The sequence below is a fragment of the Camelus bactrianus genome, chromosome X (genome assembly GCF_048773025.1).
Source record: "Camelus bactrianus isolate YW-2024 breed Bactrian camel chromosome X, ASM4877302v1, whole genome shotgun sequence".
In the NCBI taxonomy this organism is placed as follows: domain Eukaryota; kingdom Metazoa; phylum Chordata; class Mammalia; order Artiodactyla; family Camelidae; genus Camelus; species Camelus bactrianus.
The window spans coordinates 39,170,662-39,196,929 of NC_133575.1; the positions used below are offsets into that span (position 1 = coordinate 39,170,662).

Consider the following 26,268-nt stretch of genomic DNA (forward strand, 5'->3'; position numbering starts at 1 on the left):
TCCTGATACTATCTCTCATATTTCCCTGTTTGCCTAGAAACAGGCTGTACACACACTAGGTTTTGAATTAAGTCCTCTTACTTGACTGGCTGATGGGTAGGAGAACCATTTTGGAGAAGCAATGTAGTTTAGAACAGTGTCTCTGAAGCTCGACTGACTGGGTCTAAGTCAACTTCCTAGCTGTGGGACTTTGGGCAAATGAATAGATCTCTCTGTGCTTCAGTTCCTTCTCTCGGTCAAATGGGGAGACCAACAGTACCTACCCCATAAGGTTATGATGAGAAATACATATCTGGAAAATGCTTTGAATGGAATAAAATAGACTACTGTCCTCAAGAAATGTTAGCATTATTATTTGTGTGTCATGTCACCCATTCGATGGCAGAGGAGACTCTGTTTCTGCATTTGGCAAGCAAATGACAAAAATTTCTTGAGCAACTTCTGTGTCAGGCACTGTGCTAGGCACAGAGAGTACATCCATGACTATGGCGGGTTCTCCTTTCTCAATGGCCTCAGTCTAATAGGGGAAACTCAGCAGACCCACTAGACCGAAATGCTTTCTCCACAAACATGGTACAAGTCAGCCCACAGTGGGGAATCAAGCCCAGCCATAGAATCCCATAGTATCCTCATCCAGGCCTTAGATTCCTGAGATGTGCTAAGGGACCCATTTGAAGGGTTTCTTTAGGGATCCTAATGGAAGCAGTTATAATGGAAAAAGCATGAACTTTGGGGCCAGACAAACCTAGGTCTGAATCCTGGCTCCCTCACTTTTGAGCTGTGTGAGCTCAGCTAAGTTATAGAACCTCTCTGGCTCTCATCTATAAACTAGGTAGTAAAATGAACTGTTGTGGAGAATAAATGAGATTACAGGTATAAAAAGATCCAAACCCAGTGACTGACCCTTAGTAGATGATCGATAAATGTGGGGTTCCTCTCTTTCCATTGCCAACCAGAAAACCGATAGGTTTCCCAGACTTTGGAGTCAAAAGAAAGCCCAAATTCTTCCTGACTACATCACCAAACCACAGGGGATAATGTAGACCCCCCAGAAAGAACCCTGGGCTCTTCAGAGGTCAGGAGACCCAGATTCTAGTCCTCTCCCTACGTGATCCCATGCCCAGAGGCACAGCTAAGAACCATCTTCCCTGTCCCTCCTTCATTCCTGGACTTAGAGTTAAAGATTCAATATAATTTAAGGGCCTCTTATATAATTGTTCCTGGAGAAGAACTGGCTGAAAGAGCATATCAAGAAATTTCACAAAAGAGAAGGTCATACTAGGCTGATGGAGAGCAATGTAGAGAAGGTAACTGTCTCCTCCTCATGGTCACCTATGGCAGGTGGGCTCATCTCTTTGGAGCATGAGTACCAGGTGCCATGTTCCTCACATGACAGGAGCATTCTCCACTCTGGCCACTTTTTTTCCTTAAGGGTTCCAACCAAGCAACTGTTTCCTTTTTAGTCCAAACCATATATACCATTTGTAAAATGTCCCTGCCTTCTTTCAGGAATTTTAACCTATTGTTAGCATGATCTGCTCCTGGACTTTTAATGAGCAGACCTTAAGTACTCAACAAGCCCTATAAAAAAGAAAGGTGACAGAATCCAAGAAACACTCTGAGGCAAAGGCACAGCAGTAGCTGGACAGTCTTACCTCCTCACTTGACCGCCCAGTGTCTGCTGGGAAGACTAGCAGAGTTTATGCCTTCCCATCTATGTTTCAGCATGGGCTGGTCCCTGCCTCAGGCCTCTGAGCTGATGGCACCATGTCCCACAATACTCCTGACTACTACATATTCCAAAATGTGCTAGCGATCAGTCTGGTCAATAGCTCAGCTGCCAGGGTTGGGGGGCAGGCTGGAATACATCTATGGCATCAAGTCCTTGGTACGGACACCAGACCAGGTACCTCAAAGGAAACGGAGCAAATAGAAAACCTTATCAATAAACCATAGAGGCCTCAGAGGTACTAACTCCCCCTGACTCCCTGACCGGTCACTTACCTCCCTGACTGGCCAGTCTTCCTGTTTCCTGTTATTGATTTCCATTTGTCCCCAGGAAATTCCTGCAAAGGAAAATTCTGATAAGTTAGGGAGCTCTGAACAGCCAGGTATCTAGATGGCTTCAAAAGTGTGAAGAGGTCGGGGGTAGGGGAGGCAGGGTATCGCTCAGTGGTAGAGCACATGCTTAGCATGCACAAGGTCCTGGGTTCAATCCCCAGTACCTCCATTTAAAAAAATGTGAAGAGGTCAGGAGTCCGTCCCAAGCCAGCTCCCCGCCACACACACACTGGTTCCTTCTACTATTCCATACAGGCTAGAGGACTATGTACCTAGAGGTCTGCCTTTCTGTCAGGAGGCCCCTGGGCTGCTGAGGGCAGGCAGAGACAAAGACAGTACTCGGAGACCTGGACAGTGTGGTCTAGAAACTCTGAGTTTCCCTCTCTTTCTCCACTCCCCTCCCACACCACGTTCAAAACCAGTTTAGCACGTTTGCTATTTGCTCTGGCTCTTGCAAAGGAGGTCTTTTTGTTTGTTCTGCCCAGTGAACCTGCTCATTCCTCTTGCCTCTTCCACCATAGAAAAGCATCTTCTTGGAAGTCCCGGCCCTTGAGGGGGCTTTGAGGTCTAAATCTCCTGCTGCTGCAACTCTGTCCCAGGGCAAGGCAGCTGGAGAGCACGCATGCCAGCACACTGCCCTTCTCCTCCTCCCAGATCTGCTGATGGGAGCTGAGGCAGGCTCATTTCTGGGAAGCATGTGTCCTGGGTGCCACATTCTCCATATTACAGAAGGCAACTCTTCACCCTGGGCATTTTAACCTTAAGGGCTTTGCCTAAACTTTCCTTTCCTTGTAGCCCAAGTTATGTATGCCATTTGTAAAAATGTCCCTGCCTTCCCAGTCTAGCCCCAAGCCTAATGCAAATTTGCCCTTGACATTCTCCCTGATTTTGGCATTCTGCACCATCTACTTAGCGACTCAGAAATTAGCCCATGGAATGCACGGTTTTTCCTAAATCTCACTGATCTTACAAAATTCTTCTTTCTCCAATGCTATTATTGGTCTCATTCAAAGTTTTATTACCTTTGCCTTAGTTAAAAACATGTTACTACTACCTTTTGGGGGTAAGATACCTGGTTGTCAGTCATTCTGGCTAAGACAGTTATTAGCTGTGTTATTTGAGGGTAGTTATGTCACCTTTCTGAACCTCGGCCTCCTAGCTAGCAAATAAGGACTATGTTGTATAGCCTTGCCGGGTTCCCAGGAGGGAAAATAAAGTGGGATGTGCGTAGAAACTGCTGAGCACAGCACTCAGCACATAGGAGGCTCTAGATATTAGTAGAAAAGATGGAAAAGACAAGCTTTCACAGCTTTCATGGGACCAAAGCAGTCCCTGCCTGTACCTGTCCTCTTAGAGCAGCTGTAACCACTTGTTTGATTTCAGATTCTGCCTTGACGCCCTTGTGAGATGTCCCTGCTTTCAAAGACATGATTGCTTGCTCAGCCACAGTGGGAACCAGGATTTCCTGTCCATGCCCTGTCTAGCCCTGTGGGAAGTGCTCAGTAAACAGCAGTGGCCAAACCAAACAAAGTCCTGTCCCAACTCTCCATCTCCTTCTCGAGTTCCCAGTATCACCTTACTTACTATGTTTTTTCCTGAGCCCACTTAGGTTACTGTAAATTGTCCTCAGTCTTTGCATCAAAGAGGCCATTATCTCCACAAGCTTGTTGCAGATGGTGACTGATTGTGGTAGGCACTAGTTGGCCCAGTGGAAATTCTACTGCTAGAAGGCATTCTGCCATACTAGAGAGGACTCCGGCTCTGCAGTCAGTTTAATGGAGAGGCAATTGAGCACAATTAGGAGTTTGACCTCTGAAGCTACACTATATGGATTTGAATCTCACACCCTGTGTGACCTCAGACCAACTACCCAACTTCTCTTTAGCCCCTTTCTCCCAGCTATTTCATAATGACTGTACTCACCACAGTACCTTTTCTTGTAAAATGGGGATCTTATTCTAACTTACCCCATATAACTGTTGAATGAAATAATTGGATAATATACGCAGAACTAGCCAGCATGAAGCATGAGGGATTTAAGCGTGGGCTGATTTTAGTCCTCTCAACAGCAACAAACAGGAACCAGTCAGCTCCTCAACCTCTTCCAGGGGCCATAAAGAGCAGGCTCTTGACCTTACTTCAGACAGCCACTATCACAATGACCTTAGTCCTCTGAGCTTGGCTATCCTAACCCATGCTGCAAGTCTTCTCCATGTCTAGGGGGAGGATGACTTCAGGTGGCAGGGGTAGAAATGGGCAGGAAGTGGCTCCTAGATGTCTGAAAAGCCTAGTGTCTAAGCAGACCTACTCAGCTAGTCTAACAGACATTAGGAACCCAATGTGCTCCTCTCTCAGAATACAAAAGGAGAGGCATGGTATGGGCACAGGCAGCCCTGCACTACTGCTGCCAACTGCTGCAACCTCCAAATTTCACCTCCTTCCCTTATGGAGTTATTGGCCCTAGGCTGACATTTCTACAGCCATCATCTGCTTACCCTACCCCTTCAACTTCAGCCCCCTTTTTCCATTGTCTCCTTGTAGGTACTTCTTTTGGTAAAAGTTTCTCAAGGTAAGCCAAAATCTCTGTTTATTTTCAGAGATGATAACTTGCCCTTAAAAGATGATTACTATCTGGCCGCAAAGTACCAAGTGCCTTGCACATGTTACATCATTTAACCCTCACAACCAACTTATGAAGTACTGTTATTAGCCCCATTTTTTAAAAAGAGAATGCTTAGGAATTCAAACCCAGGTAATGGCCTTAAACCATCATTTTACAGTTCCTCTCCTTTTCCCCCTTATATTTTATTATCAATATTTTCAAACATACAGAAAAGTTGAATAAGTATTCAATGAACACCCATGTATCCACCACTGTATAGATTCTACAATTAGCATTTTACTATGTTTGCCTTATCACATATCTATTCACTCCTCTATCCATCCACAAATTCATCTTAAATTCTTGATGCATTTCAAAGTACAACTTTGTTCCCATACATTTGAAAATTGAAATGAAGTGGACAAATTCCTTGAAAGACAAACTACCAAAGCTCACTCAAGAAGAAACATATAACCCAAATCACCCTATATTCTATTAATGAAATTGAATTTGTAGTTAAAAATCTTTCCACAAAGAAAACTCTAGGCCCAGATGGCTTCAATGATGAAGTCTACCAAACAAACATCCCAGGAAAAAATAATATCAATTCTATACAAACTCTTCCTGAAAACAGAAGAGAAGAGAATATTTCCCAACTCACTTGGTAAGGCTAGCATGTTGATTTGAAAACCAGACATGGACAGCATGAGAAAACTACAGACTAAAATCCCTGATATACATAGACAAAAAGCCTAAACCAAATGTTAGCAAATCAAATCAGATAACATATAAAAAGGCTAAGATGTCATGACCATGTGGGATTTATTCTGGCAATGCTAGGCTGGTTCTTGTTTCAAAAATCAATCAATGTAATTTATCATATCAATAGACTAAAAGAGAAAAACTATATGACCATCTCAATAGATACAGAAAAAGCATTTGAAAAAAATCAAACATCCACTTGATAAAAGCTCTCCCAACAAACTAGGAATAAAAGGGAATTTCCTCAACCTGTTACATAAGGCATCTACAAAAAATCTATAGCTAACATCAAAGTTAACAATGAAAAATTGGGAACAAAGCAATAACATCTGCTCTTATCACTTCTACTAAATACTGTATAGGACATCTTAGATGGTGAAATAGGGCCCCCCTCTCCTAGAAATGGCATACATAGTGGAAAGGAAGACAAAATTACTTCTATTTGCAGATGACATGATTGTCTATGTAAACAATCTTTTAAAATCTACCAAGAACAGTGAGTTTGGCAAGGTTGTGGGACACAAGGCCAATACACCAAATTAAACTGCATTTCTATATAACAATAATATATAATATTACTATTATAATATAATAGTAAAGAACGTATAATTTCACTATTATATTATAACATAATAGTAAAGAATTTTAACTTGATCTTAAGAAAACAATGCTATTTACAATAGCATCAAAAACATGAAATCTTAGGGGTAAATATAACAAAATGTGTGCAATATCTATATGCTAAAACCTATAAAATAAGTTGTATAGATCAATAAACTTAAAAAAATTAAGCATGCATATCATTAAATAAAGTTTGATATTATTTTACAATATTTTTAGGCAAACTTTGCTTCCAGTGAGGTGTGCAAATATTAAGTATACATTTGTTGAGTTTTGGCAAATGTATATACCTGTGTAGCTCAGACTCTTGTCAAGATAGAGAACAGTATCTATTTTATATATAATAGCTAGGATCTGCAAGTCCCAAACCCCCAATTTATTCCTCCCCCCACTTCCCCCTGGTAATCATAAGTTTGTTTTCTATGTCTGTGATTCTGTTCTAATACAACTTTGTAAATTGATTATACTTCAATAAAATATATATATAGAACAATATAAACACCCAACAAAGTTCCCTCATGTCCCTTCCCAATCTCCATGCTACCCTTCCACAGGCAACTACTGTTTTGATTTTTTTTCCCATAGAATAATTACTTAAGACCATTATAAAAGGGAACAGTAGAGTATGCACTCTTTTGTGTAAGGCTTCTTTTACCCCTAAGTTACCTTTTTTCAAAGAATATGTATTGGGCAATTTCATACACTAAGTCATTCAGAAGTGTCGGTCTGTGCAACAATTCAACACAATAACTAACTTCTGGTTTGAGTGCACCAGCCAAAAGGTGGCCCTAGAAAAGCCGTGGGGAAGAAATTTGGCAGTAAGCTGGCAAGGGCATACAGAGTCCTCTCAGAGATGCCCTGGGGGATGGTGGTGGCTTGTATTAGGGCTGTAGGTCATAACCAGAGGAGAGCCACAGCCAGTTTCAACCTGGGTCTTTGACAGAGACAGACAGGAGAAGAGGGAAAGGATTTGCCCTTCAGAAAACCAGACAATCAGATCTCTGAGAGCTAAGCCTGGGAGACATTTGCAAATTTGGCAGCTTCAAATAGTTTTAAAGCAGGAAAGGGAAGGGACTGCATGTTGGTTTGTATCAGGCACTGAGCCTGGCACTCTGTGTTAAACAATCTTCTTTGATCCTCCCAACCAATCCAAGGGGCAGCCATTATTTTCCTCTCCTTTAGAGATGAGGTAATAAAACCTTATTTCATACTGGCCATTTTATGAAGTAAAACTTCTTTTTTAATTTTCCCTTTAAAAATCATGTAACTACCACTTTTGGTGGTTGAATGACTCACTTAAGGTCACTCAGATACCAACTGTACAGTCAAGCTATAAAGCCCAGTTCTGTCCATTTTGTGGAGCAAAAGTTATTTTATTCTAACTCGAAAGATGAGGTAACTGCAATTCTGGTGGCTGAGTGTCTTGCCCAAGGTTAGTCAGCTATCTTCTGGTGTGGCCAGCACTATATAGTTTTAAGGCATTAGAATTGCTATCTTTTCCAATGATTTGCCTAGTTTTCTCCTCACAAAGAGAATAATGAAGCTCACCCATCCAAGAACCAAGTCCTCACCTGCACCGTTGGCTTCCTAGGTTTCCAAGCGTTGCCTGGTGCCAAGCTGCTGTCCTCGAGGGTACCGTGCTGGGAATTATGATAGCAAGCTGAACACCGAACGCACTGATGGTGGTGGCATCGGCAGTTGTAGCAATTTGGCACCATATTTCTCTTTCGCAAAGCAGGGCAGATTTCTCCAGAACAATAAAGGCAAGGGTCATGGACTACAGCTCCCTGGACACTGCAGGAGTAAGAGCACGTCCTGCGGTAATCAAAATCACCACAGTGGAGTGGCTTACAACACATGGACTGTTCTAGACCTTTGCTCGCAAAACATTCTGTGTAAGTGGAAGTTTCTGACTGAAGGGGTGACATGGAATGATACGACTGGTCTGTGGCATGATACGGTTGGTCGGTGGAATGATACGATTGGTCCAGGGGATGGCGCCTCAATTCCCTATAGCTGGAGCTCATTGGCTGGAAATTTTGGTCCAGAGGTTTTGGTCTCTGGGTAAAAGTCTTGCTATGAGTGGTTAAACCAGGCAAGTGAGATGTAGATAAGGATTTGCTACTCTCTTCAAAGAACTTTCTTCTGTCTGCAAAGGGCAAGAGGATGGCTTCCTCCCCAGCTTGAGCACTAGAAGCCTTCAATTCCTTGTCACCTGGGTTGGAAGGGCCTTCCATGGCTAGTGCCACGTGTGGCTGCAGGTTGTGCTCTGGGGACCACCTCCAATGACCTCCGTGGACTCCGTGGTGAACATTTGTTTTTTCAGAGTCTGAGGAGGATGGGTCGGAGGCTTTCCACCACGTGTTCAGGCTCAAAGAAGACTGGCCCGGTCTCTGGCCAGGGCTCATTTGTCCCTCCAAGCCCGTCCTAGATTCATGGCCCTCTAGGGCTTGGCTGAGGCACTCTGAAGACCTAGCCCTGAGTATCATACTCTTCTTGAAGAGCTTGTCTTTGGGGCTAGGTGGTTTCTTATATGAAGACAGAAGGGATGAGTTTGAGGCAGGAAGTGGTGGACTTTCTAGGGGCTCCTCTGTCTCTTCTACTGGCTCCTTGGGGTCACACAGCTGTGTCAAGGGACTCTTGCTCTTCTGGAGCTGGGCCTTCCTCCTCTGAATTTCGTTACGTAGATTGGTAGCAAAACGCTCACTCTTCCGCCGGTTTTGGATCGAGCGGCCCCGGGTCCCTCCGTTTCGCTTCCCACCTACCCGAACACACTCCTTGGGCTCACTGTCCCCTTCTTCAGTTGCCTCTGTGCTGCCAGCTACTTTAGTGGTTGAAGAACAGTCCCTGGTTGGTTGAGCAAGGGAACCAGAGCCAGAGGGTGGCTGGCTGGCCAATTCACTGTCTGCTCTGTTTGCTCTGTTTGGCTCCTGGAAACCTCTTTCTGGAGGGTGTCCATCGGCCTCTCCATGTGGGGAACTGCTTGGGCTCTGGCACCCTGAACCCAAAGGCCTCTCATCCACCGGCCTGGTCTTTCTCTCTTTGCTAGGCTGGTCCTGGGTTCCTCCCACAGGGGTACATGGGCTTTTCTTCCCAGTGTGGCTGCTGTGCAAAGGGGATACAGTCCACTCCTGCCCATCCTGCCCAGCTGGGAGCTCCGTCCCCTGGCTGCCCCTAGTGTCAAGGTGCATGTGCTGCAGGTGGGACACCAGCAGCTGCTCCGGGGCACTATGACGATGCCCTGTGGGTCCTGTGAGGTGTGGAGGGCTGCCAAAAGAGGAAGCCTTAGCCAGCTCTGCTGAAGCCTTGTTGAGTGGGCTGGAATCTATGCTGGAAGCTTTGTCATATGTTTTTGGGAATCCAACAGCTTTGGCCGAGGCCTCCATCAGTAGATGCTCAGAGCCCTTCTGGCTGGCTTCAGGGGGTTGGCTGAGCTCACAGTTCTGATGGCCCTCATTTGTCACTTGGTCTGGCCCGCTGAGGCAGCAGAACTTGTTAGGGTTCCTTGGGGAGAGCACAGTGTCTAAGCTAGGTTTCTCTTGTTGCAAGGAGTCCATAAGCTCAGAAGCCCTGCGCTGCTCTCCGTTGAGGAGTTGGGCTCTGGATGCCTGAAGACTATCTCGCCTCACTGGAGGTTGTGGGGGACCCCTGGCAGCCTTGGCAGGCCCTGAGGGCTGGACCTCCTGGGGACGGGATGACGTCTGGGAGCTTGGAGTCAGGTGGCCCCCACTGGTGAGCCGGCCGCCTCCTGAGGTCTCGGCCACATTAAGTCGGCCATTAGGGGCCTTAGTTGGCCCGGGGCCTTGCGTGCTGCAGTCTGCAGAGGCTGGCTCCTCTGGCCTGAGAGAAAGGGCACAGTCAGAGGTATTGGAGCTGGCCGAAAAGGAGCTATAGGCTGAATCACGCTGGTTGGGGTATGTGCTCTGGTCAATGGGCAAGAGGTGGCCCTCATAGGTGGCTTGGCCTGGTTGCTCCAGGCTCTCCATGCTGCCAATGGAGCTGCTTTTCTCGGTGCTGCAGTGCCGGGAGAGGGGACACCACTGCACGCACACGTCACTGAAAGACAGGATACACTGGTTAGTCAGCAACGTCACTGGATCCCTTTGCCACCATGGCCAGTCCTGCCACAGGAGAAGGCAGGAAAATCCAGAGGCACACATGCCACAAGGAGAGGGAGATGAGGCAAAAGAAGAAGGAAGGGAAACAGGGGAAGAGATGGACACTTGGGCGTGGCACAGAAATGTGGGAAAATGGGAGACAAGATGATCTACGGAAGAAGGATAGGGTGAGATCCCAAAGACAAAAAGTGTGACAACTCCATTGGGGGTTATGCTCTGTTTCTGTGCCTTCAGTGAGTCTAGAATTGCTTCTGGCCTGTCAGTGTCCCCAAAGAGCCAGCTGGAGCTTTCTGCTAGGAGAAAAGAAGCAGAGACTATAAGCATTTGCGAGGGGCCCTAGAGGGCTGATTCCATTTCAGCCAGCCCATCTTATAAATCTGTGTTTCTCAAATTGGAGCGGGCATCAGAATCACCCAGAGGGATCATCATAGCAGGTGACTAGGCCTCATGCCTAGAGTTTTAGGTCTGGGTGGGATCTGGAGAATTTTTACTTCTGACAGGTTCCTGGGCAAGGCTGATGCCATTGGTCCAGGGACCACGCTTTGGAGAACCACTGGCGTCAAGCCAGCCCTGTGAAGGGAAGTGATTGTGATGGGGTGATTTTCTCAAGATAGCCCAGCTCTAGTTCAAGGCCTGGACAGGACCAGAATTTAGGCGCTTCTCTGTTCTTTTCTTGATAATAGTCATCCCGACCATTTACCAAGGACCTATGTTGTGCCAGGCATTTTTCAATGTATCATGTCAAACTTCAAGGGAGAGATTATAATCTGCACTTGACAAATAAGAAAAACTGAAGCTTAGAGAGAGAAAGCAAAGTGACAAGCTCACCAAGTCACTAAAGAAGCAGAACTGGAATGTGAACCCAGGCCTCTGTGAGTCTAATGTCCTTGTTCTTCTGTTATACTGTCTGTTAAATGGGAATAGTATTATCTGTACCAGAAGGTTGCTTTGTGGTGAAGTCAGACAATAAAAGTAAAGCTCTTATACACATACGTATATACATTCGTTTTCATATTCTTTTTCATTATAGTCCTTACAAGATATTGAATATAATTCCCTGTACTATACAGTAGGTCCTTGTTGTTTATCTATTTTATACATAGTAATGTGTATCTGCAAATTTCGAACTTCCAATTTATCCCTTGTATATGTATGTGTATATATATGACTGAAACATTATGCTGTACACCAGAAATTGACACAACATTGTAAACTGACTATACTACAATAAAAAAAAGAATGCCAAAAAAAGTAAAGCTCTCATCACAGCCTGGGCACCTAGCAAAGGTTCAATACCTGGGAGCTGCTGCTCTCTTGATTGTTGTTCCCACTGCTACTGTTATCAGCATCCTCTCTACTACAAGCGTGTATGGATACTATAGTATCCTGCTCACCCACGCCGCCCTCATCCCCCCATGGCAAAGCCAAACTAGGAAGACCAAGGAAGGGATGAGGATCAGACCCAATCCCGAATTTTAAGTATCATTTCCCACACACAAAGTCAAACTGAGCCAAGTCATGCCAGTAACTCCCTATGATAGAACCTCAGAGGTTGCAGGCTGCTCTCAGAAAGGCCAAGTTTCCGAATGCCAGAGCTGAGCACTGGCAGGACCTCCCTTTCCCCACTGCCACCCGCCCAGGTCAGCCTCTCCTAATTCTTTTTTTCTCCCTGCCTTACCCCTTAGCCACTCCACTCACTTGACCTCTGGGCTAGGAATCCATCAATTCCTGGTTGGCAAGGAGAGCTGCGACCCACACCCATCACCCTTTCTGCTGAAAACCACCCAACCCCCACTCCAACAGGATCCAAGCTTAGAATGTGTTTCTGTGTATTCTTCCAGAACAAAACTGCCTATGCCTCGGCCCTGAGCCCCTGGCTTCCAATGCCAAATAAAGACACTGTGTAGGGGCAAATGCAACCCTTAGCTTCCCTGAGCCTCCTAAACAGAGAACTCCTCTTGGAGGGAAGATTATGTCAGGTAAGGAAAAGGCAGCCAAGGCCAGCCGCTCTGCTGCCTCTGAGTTGGCTGAAAAAGTTCTTTGCATCTTCTGGGCAGATGTTCCAAAGACAAACCATACCAAGCCCCCCATGCTGAGAGATCCTCATTCTTGCAGGTGGACCCTGCTATTCAGGGAGGTCCCCATTCTGAAGGCTTTGGTTCTGTGGCAGAGCTGGATGAGAGGAACACTGGAGGAAGTCACCTGGGAGTCGCTGGAGCTAGAGAAGCAGACTAGAATTGAATCCTGGGCCCACCGACATTAGAGACCAGGATGATGAGGAGGAGCCAGGGAAAGGGTCTGCAAAGGAACAGCCGGTGAAATAAGATAAAAAGCAAGGAGAGGGGTGTCTGGCAAGCCAAGTAAGGTCAGTATTTCAAGGAAATATTTTCAAAAAGCAAAGGGACTGTCCTAAAGTCACAGAGAGTTAGCAGGAGATGAGGACTAGAAGCCAGGCACCCTGGACCCCAACTCCATTTTCTGGGATAGCATTCTGGGCTCAGCCACCTCCAATGGGGACTAGAGTGAGGGAGAAGGAGAAGCCAGGTTATCTCACCTCCAGGCTGTCTTGAGGGGAGGGTTCTAGACTCACCTAGTGTTGCAGCCGGAATGCCAGGACAAGCTGAAGGCTTCAGAAGGGAAATGCATGGTGGTGGCCGCTTCAGGGCATCCCTCCAGCAGCTTGGCCACATGCCATGAGTGCGGCCTAATGACAGGGGCGTTTCTCCTACAGCAAGAGAGGGACAGGAAGTCAACTTAGGGAACCAGAGCTGAAATCACTTCCCAGGCAGCTTCCACCCCCACCCCCTCTTTCCTTTAAATGAAGTAGGCCATCTTGTAAGGAGCTGGTGTAGGAATCTTTGTGGCTCCCCTCAGCACCCAGTACCCAAATCTCCTTCACCCCGAGGGCAATTCCTGGAGTTACAGAAGGTTAGCCTCACAGGGCTCTTTTGCTTATGGGTATATCCCAAGCATGTACCGCAGTGCCAGAGACACAGTAGATGCTCAATAAATATTCATGGAATAAGTGAGTGTAGCTGCCCAATGAATGGCATGCCCACCTCAAGTTTTCTTGGAGAAAAATAATCAATCTGACCCATCTTCCCATTTTTCTCTAAGAAACGAAGAGGGAAATGATTGAGAAGTTTGAACAAATCAACACCAGACTGTCAATTCTCTAATTTTCACTCATTCATTTGATTAGCATTTGTGGTACATGTGCGGTCTACCATCTGTGCATAGCTCTGGGGATACAGAGATTAATCAAACATAGGCTTTGCCCTTGAAAACTTACAGATTAGTGAGAGTGAAAGAGCTAGCACAAATAAAGCACAGTAAAGGCATTGAGACAGTGAATGAGAAAATGGGCAAAGAGATGAAGTAGCGAAGTTTGCAGGCAAAGTGGTGGCAGGGAGCCCCAAATCCTGCCAGGAAAGATCGAACAAGGAGGTGGATGGCATGGTGATAGGCTGACAGAGGAGACTCTTCAGCAGCAGAGGGGTGAATAAAGGGAAACAGGTCTGAGACCAAGGTCCTGGATGCAACCATAGGGTCCTTCTGGTGCCGGAGGCTACAGCCACAACTCTTGTACTGACTGGCTTACACAGGACCCATCCATGTCCTCGGGTATATTTCACATAAATAGACACCGCCCTTGTCAGTGGGGAAGAATGGTATAGGGAAGAGTACATGTGGGGCATGAGTAGTGCCAGGAGATAAGAGATGACTGATGTGAGGGAGAATGAGAGAGAGAAAGGGGGGGAGGGGGAGAATGAAAGAAGAGGGAGGGGGAAGAGGGAAGGGGGAATGAGAGAGAGGACAGGGGAGGGGAGGAAAGGAGAGAAAAGGAGGGAGGGGGAGAAAATAAGGAGAGAAAGATGTCAGAAGGGCTGGTAATATTCAATACTTTGTAATAGCCTATAATGAAAAAGAATATGAAAAGGAATATATATATATATATATATATATATATATATATATATATATAAAATAACCATGCTGTATGCCAGAAATTATCACAACATTGTAGCAGAGGATGGTATAGCTCAGTGGTAGAGTATATGATTAGCATGCATGAGGTCCTGGATTCAATCTCCACTACCTCCAACCTCCACTGAAATAAAGACAAATAAAAAAACCTAACTACCTCCCCACCCCCAATTTTTTTTAAATTAAAAAAAAAAACCCACAACATTGTAAACTGACTATAGTTCAATTAGAAAAAAAAAAGAAGGGCCAGGTAGATGATGGAAATAAGAGAGAGCAATGATACAGAGGAAAAGCAAATGACGGAAAGGGAGAAAAGTCTGAGGAAGTTTATAGGGAACTACATAGAGAAAAATGGATGACAGTGTATGAGATGGATGACAGAGTAAGCGAAACAGATGATAAATAAAGGAGATGACAGAAAGATAAGTAGATGATAGCTTACTGACTAATTTATTCATTCATTTACTGTGGCAGATTCTATACTAGACACACCACACACCAAGAGAGCAAAGCTGATGAAGATAAGGGCTCCTGTTTTCAACACTCTTGTTATGCAGTGGGATCAATCAGCTCTCTACCTCCCAGGAGCAGTAGCGGACAGACTCAAGCTGGATTCCATCCTGGCTGGGAATGCCCCTCACCCCAGAGGAAACCCAGAAAATCCCAGCAGTGCAAGGCTCTCGAGGGCGAAGGCCTAAAAAGGTAGTCCTGAAGAGAATGGCCTTGTGGCCGGGGGGGGGGGGGGGGGGGGACACGGGTTGAGTGGTCTCAGACACAGAGGAGGTGGAAGAGGAAGGGCAGTGGAAGCTGCCGGCCAAAGGTCAGGAAACCAGGGCCGCAGGTCAGCAGCAGCGGCTTAAATTTATGGGAACGAAAGGCAGGTGGGGCCCCCTGCATTTAACCACACTGTTCTATTATGGATTTTGGAGTGCCCAGCAGGGAGGCTGAAGGCACAAGAAGACCTTGGGGGAAGGTGCCTGCCCCAGAGTCTCACACATAAAACCATGATGCTAGAAATCTCTCCAGTGGCTGTCAACAGCAGTCAATTTCTAAAAATGATTTAAAAAGCATCTTGGGTTGTGGCGGTAGTATACAGCTCAGTGGTAGAGTATATACTCAGCGTGCACAGGGTCCTGGGTTCAATCCCCTGTACCTCCATCAAGAAAGTAAAAAAATAAATAAAAAGCATCTCACAGAAGTACTATGTACCTCTATGTACTATGTACCTCTATGTACTATGTACCATGGATATCTACTATGTACTATGCTTCTAGGCACTGAGGATACAGCGGAGAACAGGGCACCTCTCTTATTTGGGGCCCTTCTTCCACATCCCAGATTCCTGAGGTTCTGAGTCCAGGGTTTAAAATGTGAGTAGTCAACCTTGGTACCACCTTCTCCTCAACCATCCAATCCTTTACTGAGTTCTACTGAGTCTTCTTTCATAATATCTCTTTGGCATTGCCTCTTTCTCTCCCTGCACTGCCCCTCACCCCCACTACCATTTTCACTGAGACTATTCCACATAATCATACTTCTCCACAGAACCCAGCACCACCACCTCCTGTTCTAGTCCAGGCCTTTGACACCTGATGTCCAACATACAGTGTTAGTCTGCTAGTCATCTCACATTGTTTCATTTCCAGTCACTGCTCTTAGATCTTACCATGTCAAATACCAGTTGGATTTTGGCACTTTCCTATTCAAGAATCTTCATTGGCTCCCTATTTCTTAACCTGTCCAGCATTAAATGTGAAGTGGATCCAAGTTTCAAAGCCCTCAGAAGGGCTTCAAGATGGTGGAATAGAAGGACGTGGGGCTCATCCTCTCTCACAAATACAACTTTCAAAGCCCTCTATAAGCTATCTGAACCCACTCATCCCAACCTCTCGTTTCTCTGCTCCAATCATGCCCTGCAACCAGCTTTATGCCTTTGCTATTGGTTTCCAGTAGAATCCGGCACCGGCTGTGGAGTTGGAGCACCTTGGTTTGAATCTCAGCTCCTCCACTTATTAGCTCTGTTGCTTTAGACAGGTGCCCCCACTTCTCTGAGCTCTAGTTGCCATGACAATAAAATGGGGATAATAGTACCTAATTAATGGGGTGGTAGAGATCAAATGAGACAGTGCATGTCAACTGCCTGGAACAGGGTCTGGTAAGACCTCAATCAATTTCAGTTGATTATGACTGCTCCCTCTGCCTGGAATGCCCCCTTTCATTTTCTTAATCAAAATCCACTGTTCTTCCAGGTACTCCTCAAGTAAGATTACTCCAGGGAGCTTGTCCTCAGTAATCTAGTCCTCACAATTTAACCCAAAATAATATAGTGTTTTATACTGCTCATTATCATTTCATGTATGTCAGTCTCATTCTACCAACTATACCAAGCCAGTAGATGATGAGACTAAAACAAGTGAGACAAATCTACTAGGTTCACATCCTAACTTTACCACTTTGGATGTGTGATTCTACGGAAGTCACTTAACCCATCTGAGCTTTAGTTTTCTTACCTGAAAAAAAAGAACAACAATCCTTACTGGGCTAGGTTATTGTGGAGATGAGAGAGAATATTCTCAAAGCATCTGGGACACAGTGATGTGTTGCAAGTGGTCAAAAAGTAGTAGGGACGATAATAAGGGTTGTCGGCTTACACTTGTCCTTCTTGATGGTTCAAGATTATCTCCACCCAGATTTGTCCATCCACTGTCAAGGTTCCACTAGCATCACTCCCTTGCCACACTTTGAAAGGCAACTTACAAAGGCCCCTACTCTCTCTAGGATTTCTCCAGGAGGGGGAAACAACCCTAAAGGAGACAGAAGCAAGACAGTGGGGGCATTGGGACCACTGGGAGGAAAGCACAAGATGCAGGGAGGAAAATCCCAGTGGAGGCACTGCAGCCAGAGATGGAGCCTTCTAGCCCTAGTAGGGGAAAGGACTGGAAACTACTTAGAGGGTCTAATGCTTGGCCTATTATTATTTTTCCTGAATAGCCCTAGCCTTGGAGTCAGTCCACACTCACATTCCAATCCTAGTCGTGTGACCTTGTGCAAATCACTTCTCTGAGTTGTAGATTATTAATCTGTAAAATGGGGATGATAACCATCCCTTATTCATGAGTTTACAGTCTGGATTAAATGCAGTCCCATGTGTGAAATCACTCAGCCTAATGCCTGACATACTATTAACTTAAAAAGCAAACAAACACAGGGACCATTTATTGAATACTTAAGAGGTACCCGGCACTAAGCACTCTGCATACGTTAGCTTATTCAATCCTGATTCCAACCTCATTGCTAACTGCTATTATTATGTCCCCTTTATAGATGAGGAAACAGAGACACAGAAAGCTGAACTGCTTTGTCAAGAATCCAAAGCTAGTAACCAGCACTTGACGGTGAGGCTCAGGTCCTCCAGCCCTTTCTAGGATACCACATGACCCCACCTCCCCCAAGAGGGGTCTATCTCAAAAAGCTTATATACCTGAGGCTTCTCTTAGCCATTACCTGAAGAAGTAATCTGAAAAGGAAAGGCTCGGTAGTCCTAACATTTAAACCATCCCCTCCTTCAGCAGTGGGGAAGGAGGATGAGGAGAAATAAGCATGCAGCTAAGAAAATGCCAACCACCAACTATCTAGCTCCAGGTCTAGCTGTGGAGGGAACAACTCGGGTGCCTGCCATCTCTCCTAAGGCACTATCATGAAACACACACCCTATCATTCATCACCACCAAATTCTTTCTTAGGAAGCAAAAAGAAAGGGATATTGAAGAAAGAAAGCAGGAGCTGGGTGGGTATAGCTCAGTGGTAGAGTGCCTGCTTAGCATGCATAGGGTCCTGGGTTCTATCCCCAGTACCTCCATTAAAGCAAGCAAGCAAGCAAGCAGAAGGGGGAAGTGGGGCAGCAGCCATGATGGCCATGGCTACCAGAGTACCTACCATGGAAGTTGCCCGGGTTGGGGAGATGGCTTAGGAGAGAGCTGGGTATCCAGCCAGCTCAGCTGCTCATCAACAAACCCTCCAGCCAGCCCCCAGGGCTTCGTTCTGTGGGCTGGATCCTCCCTTAGCTGAGACCCATCTGCCTTCCTTTAAGACCTCTTGAGAGAAGAGGCCATCAGCCCAAGCCCCTGAGTGGGCTCCAAGGGGCTCAGGCACAGTCAGGTCCCAGTTCCAAGAACAGAAAGGAGTAGCACTGAAGGCAAGGTGTGGCCATGAGCCTGGTTGTGCCCAGATGAGGCCACAGTCCTAGGGAATGAAAGCCAGGGTCAAGGGCTGGTTAGGAATGAAGACGCTGCTCCAGAAACCAGCCAGCACCCTGGTGGCAAAGGGAAGGATGAAAGGCAGTTCCAGCCGCATAAACAGCCCCCCTGTTCCCTACTCCAGCCTCCTCTGAGCCCTGACCCGCCCCCTTCCCCAGCTCAGAAGCCAATAAGGAAGCTGGGCCCCCAGCTACTGCTAGAACTCAGGAAAGGAGCAAGGAAATGATGTTTGGGAAAGATAAAGCGGGTGTCTAAAAAGAATTTTTAAAAATACACGTAAGTGAGAGAGAAAAATACCCCAGACACATACACTTAAAAGAATTCCTGTGCTTCCTGGACTGAGATGACCCCACCCAGCCATCTCCGCGGGCCCCCTGGGCCCCAGAAAAGGAAAGCCCAGATCAGCCCAGCCTAGCAGCCTCCAGTTCCAGAAAAGCAAGTAGCAAGACAAGCTGGTTTTACATAGCCGGGGGCAAGTGACCTAGAGATTACCCAAGATGAATGTCCTGCTGACATATAAAGACTTACAAACCATTCTGGGCCGTATTGGCAGGGTTGGAATGCCCTACCGGCACCTGAGCAGACCCAGAGGACACTCAATTGCACACCAGAGACCCCAACTCCAGAACAGTGCTGCCTGGGGTCAGAGTCCCTGCCTCTGCAATGAATTTGCTCTGACCTCTAGTGATGTACTCCCCCTCTCTGGGCTTCTGTTTCCTCTTTGCAAAATAAAACATTCAAGTCCACTGTCACAAACAACCCCTCCAGCGATGGTATGTTCTAATGTCATGGTTGCAGGCCTCTGGCCAGGGGTCCGCCAGCTGTCCTCACTGACCCACGCCACAGCCACACCCCAGAGCAGCCCTACGAGAGTATGTCGCACATCCTGAGCCCAAGCTTGGGTATCAGAATTGAAATTCTCTTGGGGATTCAGAGTTGGGGTTTACCCTTCATAATACTCCTGGATCCCCAGTCCGGTTGGGGATCTTGGTGGCTGGTCCCATTTCTAGCCATTTCTGGTGCCTGAGTTTGCTTCCTCAGGACAAGAAGTACGCTAGGGCCTTTCCTCTCTGGGGAAAGCATGCCGGGAGGCCCCTTCCCCTCTCTTCCCTCTGTGCCTCCTAGGGAGGTCTGGGTCGACTTTTTTTTATTCCAGAAGAGGCAGGTGCCATCCAGGTAAGACTACAGGCCCTCCTTTGGCAGTTAGAAGTACTGTGAGGGGGAAGTTTGGGGATATGGTGGGCATGCGGATCTGTCTTGGAGTATCAGCTTTACCACTTACTAGTTGTTTGGCCTTGGGCCTGTCACGGAGCCTCCATTTCCTCATCTGCAGCACATGCCTGGAATTCAATAGGCGTTCAATAAATAATATCCGTTATGAACATTATCCTCTACCCCATAAGAATGGGCAAGGCACTAGGACTGCCAAGAGAAGAATTCCTTGCGGGGAGGGTATAGCTCAGTGGTAGAGGGCCTGCTTAACATGCATGAGGTCCTGGGTTCAATCCCCAGTACTTCCATTAACAAAGAAAGGAAGGAAGGAAGGAAGGAAGAAAGAGAAAGAACTTCTTCAAGCCAAATAAGATGAATGTGAAAGGACTAAGAGAAGGTTCAAAAGCCAAGCCTAGTTCTCTAGAGCAGTACTTCTCAAACTTCAATAGCCATACTAATCACCTGGCCATCTCAAATCTGATTCTGATTCAGTAAGTCTAGAGTGGGCTCCAGACTCTTTCTAACAAGCTCTAGAGTGATGGTGATGGTGCTGGTGTGATAATCACACTGTGCCAATAAACTAGGGCATACGATACCTTTAGTGTTTGCAGTATGCTGGGGAATAACCCTTGGTGTCAAAAAGCATCAGGATAAACAGTCAATTCACATGGCATTGCTTGGGCCTGGGGGCCCAGCCTTCCCAAATCTTCTTGCCTCCCTCCTTCCACTCAGTAACCCAGCCCATAAAAATGCTTCCCTGAGGAGGCTAATAGACCCTCACTTCCTAAGAAAATGAAGAATAATAAATTTGATAGCAGTCTGGCCCTGTCAGTAGCCAGATGAGGCTGAGGAAGTTTTTTTTTTTTTTTAATTGAAGTATAGCCGATTTACAACATTGTGTTAATTTCTGGTGTACAGCATAGTGATTCAGATTTTATATATATACATATATACATATATATACACACACACACACACACATATATATATTCCTTTTCATATTCTTTTTTATTATAGGCTATTACAAGGTATTGAGTAGAGTTCCCTGTGCTACACAGCAGAACACTGTCGTTTATCTCCTTTATATATAGGAGTTAGTATCTGCAAATCCAGAACTCCCAATTTACCCCTCCCCATCTCTTTCCCCACCAAGTAACCATAAGTTTGTTTTCTATGTCTGTGAGTCTGTCTCTGTTCTATAAATAAGTCATCTGTGGCCTTTTTTAGATTCCACATATAAGTGATATCATATGGTATTTTTCTTTCTCTTTCTGGAAGTTTTGACTAGAGGTGTTCATGGGACTGGCTGAGGTAGGGAGTCAGGGTGGGAGTGTGAAGCTGGGTGGTCACCACATGAGGTGATCTGATGAGCAGGTGGACACAGACAGCGTACACTCAGGAAATCCTTGGGCAGAGGATGATAAGAGCAATGTGAGCAGTTTGGCCAGTTGGGATTCGGGAAAGAGGCTGGGATATGAGGTGGGGGTATAGGGAGCACCTTCTGACTTAGCAGAGGTGAGTTCTGGACAACATGAGCAAGTGTTACCTTCAGTGTTCAGGGGAAGGTAAAGATGACTGCTTCTTTTCCAAACACTCAGAGGATAGGAACTTGGCATGGGTGCAAGGAGGGTGGGCACATTGTGGCAGAGGTGGCAGATCAGTCAGAAGCTGGCTCCCAGAAGAGTCCTTGTAAAGGCTGTTGTGAGAGGTGTGGGGAGGGAGGTGGACCAATTCTAGAAGGAGTCAATCTCCAGCTACTCTAGTGGGCTGTCACCCCAATATCTTCTGACAGCACTACTTGTCTCTGAACCTGGCTCCAAACAGACCCCTCAAGGGCTACTTGTTGGGGGGAAGGTAGGGGATGAGCAGAAGATGAACAATGGCTCTGTCCCAACCCAGGGCCAGAAGTAAAATATGGCCCCTGTTGCTTGGGGTCGTGCTTAGCCTGAGGTCTGGGCCATAACCAACTTCAGGCTCTTTCCTCTTCTGAAAGTGTTTAGATAAGGAGAAGCACAAAAGAGTGTCCTTGATTAGCTCTGTTTACTTTCTGTGGCTCGGCCAGCCTCCTCCTAGACAGCACATTCCACCTGCCCCACATGAAGGAATCCAAGCTCTTTCTGGCCCGCTCAGCAGGAAGGGAAGCCCGCACACAGGCCGGTGGACAGAACAATGCCTGGCTTGTTTATCTGACAGAAGAAGGCAAAAGCTGCTTGGTTGCAATAGAGGGATACAGAGTTATGAAGGTCTCCTCACACCCCACTGTTAGCTGGGGGACCCTGCAGCCTGGGGATCCAGAGACCCTTCCTTTTACAGACCCAACCAAGGGGGAACATGTATGTGTATGTGTATGTATTTGTGTGTATGGGTATGGGTATGTACGTGTGTATTTGTGTATATATCTATATGTGTGTGTGCGTGTGTGTGTGTGTGTGTGTGTATATATATATATATATATATATATATATATATATGTCTGTATAATTTTATTTATTTATTTAAAAAACAGCTTTCAGGGGGAGGGTATAGCTCAGTGGTAGAGCACATGCTTAACATGCACAAGGTTCTGGGTTCAATCCCTAGTACTTCCATTAAAACAAATAAACAAATAAATAAATTTCTAATTACCTCCTCCCCAAAATAAAAACAAAATAAAAATTTATAAGACAGATTTATTGAGACATAATTCACACACCATAAAAAACTCACCCACTTTAAGTTTACAGTTAAATGGTTTTTAGTATATTGACAGAATTATGCAATCATCACCATAATCAACTAGAATATTTTTATCATACCACAAAGAAACCCCATCCCTCCATCTCCCCCACCCCTATCTCTAGTTCTTGGTGACCACTAATCTATTTTCTGTCTCTATGGACTTGATTTTAGTTTTTAGGTTTATTTATTTTTTAAAAGATTTTCTTTTGTAATGGAGGTACTGGGGATTGAACCCAGGATCTTGTGCATGCTAAGCATACACTCTACCACTGAGCATACCCTCCCCCACTAATCTACTTTCTGTCTCTATGGACTTGTTTTTAAAAAATTTTAGTTTATTTTTTAAAATTTTTGTTTAAAAGAGGTACTGGGATTGGATTGAACCCAGGACTTTGTGCATGCTAAGCATATGCTCTACACCTGAGCTATACCCTCCCTCTCTATGGACTTATTTATTCTGACCATTTCATTTCAGTGGAATCATATAATATGTGATTTTTTTGTTTGTTTTTGGATTCTTTCATTTAGCATGTTTTCAAGGTTCACCAGTGTAGTATCATGCATCAGTACTTCATTTTTTATTGCCGAATAATATTCCATTCTGTATACTACAATTTACTTATCTATTTACGAGTTGATGGACATTTGTGTTGTTTCTATAATTTTAAAGAGAACTTTTAAGACAATGCCTTTCTTGTCCATTGGAGAGTTATAATTTGGGTCATCTGAGAGTCAGGTACTTCATGTAGAAAGAGATTTTGGTACCTAGTTCTGCCTCCCAACCTTTCCCAATTCCTCTATCTCCCCTCACCTCTCTGAATAGCCAGGTCAAGTTCTTTCATGTAAATTTGCTGGATCCCCCTCTCCACCCTCCAGCTCAGGATCATTCCTGGCTAAAAGGAAACCCAGGGTAGTAAATAAGAAAGGAAGGGCATGTTGGGGCAAAAGTGAAGACTCCCTCAAATGCTGTGATGGGTGTCAGTGGGTGCCTTTTGGCTTTCCAAGTCAGAAGTGATACCTTCATCTGGTTAGGACCTTTACAATTGAACTTCTGCTTTCATTTCTCCATTTTTTCCACATTGGACTCTTTAAAACACAAGGACACCTCTTTTTCTAAAGAAGGTTGGAAGGAGCCAACCATATGAATGACAGAGGAGAGCTGTGCAAATATTAGGGGCTAGAAAAATGCTTAGTGATTTAGAAACACAGTACTTGGAAGTCTCTTTCAGAGTGGACTGGGAAGCACATTCTCGTTTTTCTACATACAGTCTGATAAAAACATACCTATCATATACTGTCAATGATCCCGAAGACAAGGAGGTGGGTGGGGCATATTTCATAGTTTCTAGAAGCAAGGGGAGCAAGTCAAGGATCTGTCTTCCCTGTGTATACGAAAGCTAAGGGTGCAACCCCAGAGGGCTGAGGGAGACTTCAGAGGAGCATACAGGGGAAATGACAATAGGCTCACAGAACACCATCTATTGAGTCAGCTTCTGCCATGATGCTCAATTTCCTAAACCAACACCCAGAGTGATAAAGAAAGTGAAGGATGTTTGTATTCCAGCTCTGGTTTCTAACAGTAGTATTTGGGAAGGAGGTTCCAGGTATAATGAAAGATTTTGTTTCTTCTCCCTTTAAGCCAAATACCTTCTTCAGCTCCAACTCAGTATTGGAGACACCAATTTTTTGGATAAGGATGGAATCCACACAGGTTTTCCCCCAAGTCAAGTTTCAAATGCCTTAGAATTGCTTGTGGCCACTACCTGAGTCATCTCCACTACTAAAGACATACAGCCCAAGGAACAACAGGCAACAACAGTGATGACTCCAAGAGAACCAAGAGAACCTACTTGCTCACTTTGAGCTAACATGACAATGAGGAAGGGCCAGTGCTCAGAGATCTGGAGCCCAGTGAGCAAGGTGGATAGTAGTGGGACATGAGGTTGGGGAAGTGCCAAGGTCAGACCATGGAGTTTTCAAAGGCCAACGTAAGAAGTCTGTATTTTATTCTCAGTGCAGTGGGAAGCTACTGGGGGTTGTTAAGCAGAGGACTATCATGATCTAAGTTTTAAAAAGATCTCACCTGGCTGATGCATTTAGGCAGAACAAGAATAGAAGCCAGGGAACCAGTTAAAAAGTCCCTTATAGGTAAGAGACAATGGTGGTTTGTTCGAGGGAGGAAGCAACAGAGGTCAAGAAAAAAGGGTTTATTAGAGATTTCTTAAAGAGGTAGAGCTGACAGCATTGGTTGATGGATTGCATGTGGAGAGTGAAGGAAAAAAGAGAATTAGCCATGACATTTGGGTCATCTGGCATCTGGACCTTCCTAGCACAGAATTTATTCCTGAAACTGAGTCATTAGTAGCTCTTTAAAAAAAAAAGTTGGCAGTCTTCACCAGTCTTTTATTCAAGCATTTATGGAACTCTTATCTACATTTCAGGTGCTTGGAGAGGTACTATGGAATACGTCAAAACGAAAAAGATATTATCCCTGTGCTCAAGAAATTTATAATGTGGTAGGGGGGTAAATAAAAATACCTAAGTAACTAAACAGGGCAGAATGTCTTATCATAAAGGAAAAGCTAACAAAATGAGAGTTTTTTTTTTTAAAAAGGAGAATAACAAAGATTTACTGTATAGTGCAGGAAACTATATTCAATATCTTGTATAACCTATAATGGAAAAGAACCAAAAAAGATATAGGTAGATAGATAGATAGATAGATAGATAGATAGATAGATAGATAATCTGAATCACTTTGCTGTACACCTGAAACTAACACAATATTGTAAATCAACTATACTTCAATTTAAACAAATTAAAAAACACTCATGTAATAAAAACATTATTAAGCAAGCTTCCTTAATTTTTTGTTGAAAATATTATAAAATTGGTGTCTAAAACCAGATAGTCCATGGGGGGAAAAAGGGAGAAAGCACCACTCGTTGAATGCAGGAAGACCTGACAGAACCTCTGATTTTGAAGACTCAGTACAATTTTAAACTGGAGGAGACTAGGGAAGAGGTCATGCCAGGGTTTGCATAAAGAAGAGAGGGAAAAGCAGGAATATGCTGAGAGAAGAACATGGTTTTGTGTAAGGCACACAAGCAGTAAAATTAGAATGATGGAAGAACGTGATGGGCCTTAAGTGCCAGGATAAAGCATTTACTTTATATAATCCCATAGGCAAAGAGAGAGGCTTTGGAGGTTCCAGGATAGGAGAGAAACATGGTGAAAGCAGCATGTTAGGAAGGTTATTCTCATAGCCACATGTAGAATGAATCATGTGGATAAGTACTGAAATCATAGTGACGTGAGTAGGCCAGTGCGTGATAGACACAGTAAAAGATAGAACTAGAGCAATGACCATGAGAATGGAGCAGAAGGGAAGGATGTGAGAAAGAATATGAGAGACAGAATCTAAGAAACTTGGGCTACTAATGCAATATGGAGGAGAGAGAGGAGTGAAGGTGGCCATGAGACACCTGGGAGAAAAGTGGTATCACTAATCTAGACAAGGAAGCTGAGAGCATGAGCTGGCTTCAGGAGACATGAGTTTGGTTTTAGGCACGAGCGTGTTTGTTATGCTGTCAAATTATGTAGATAGTTATGCTCAGTAAGCTACCTGACATCTGGGCTGCAGTCTGAGAAAGGTTAGTGTGGGGTCCATACATGTGGTTATGACCCACAGAGAGGAGGCATCTGAGGCTGTCACAGCGGGTGTGAGTGCCCATGGTAAATGCATGCAAAGGAAAGAGGGTGGTGACATATCTTTACATAACAGCTAGAGAGGCAGAAGAGCTAATCAAAAGGCCAAAAAAAATGCCAATTTCAATGATATTGGCTATATATATATTCAAACTAAGTGTCAGCAAAGTTGCAGGGAAATAGGCATTCTTCTTCTTCTACATTGCTGGATGGGAATGGATCT

The 26,268-nt window shown here is 45.1% G+C and overlaps 1 protein-coding gene across 3 annotated transcripts in view; it reads right to left on the bottom strand.

Moving 5' to 3' along the window:
* Window positions 1–26,268, bottom strand: part of SHROOM4 (shroom family member 4) — a 201,609-nt gene that overhangs the window by 30,702 nt on the left and 144,639 nt on the right. For 2 of the 3 annotated variants that reach the window (XM_074360053.1, XM_010964125.3), the window contains exons 3-5: window positions 12,755–12,889; window positions 7,618–10,102; window positions 2,005–2,066 (exon numbers count right to left, since the gene is read on the bottom strand). In XM_074360053.1, the coding sequence (XP_074216154.1) occupies window positions 2,005–2,066; window positions 7,618–10,102; window positions 12,755–12,889 (2,682 nt within the window). Of the gene's footprint in view, window positions 1–2,004; window positions 2,067–7,617; window positions 10,103–12,754; window positions 12,890–18,087; window positions 18,505–26,268 lie in introns of those variants that run through there. The other variant, XM_074360054.1, reaches the window with a different exon arrangement.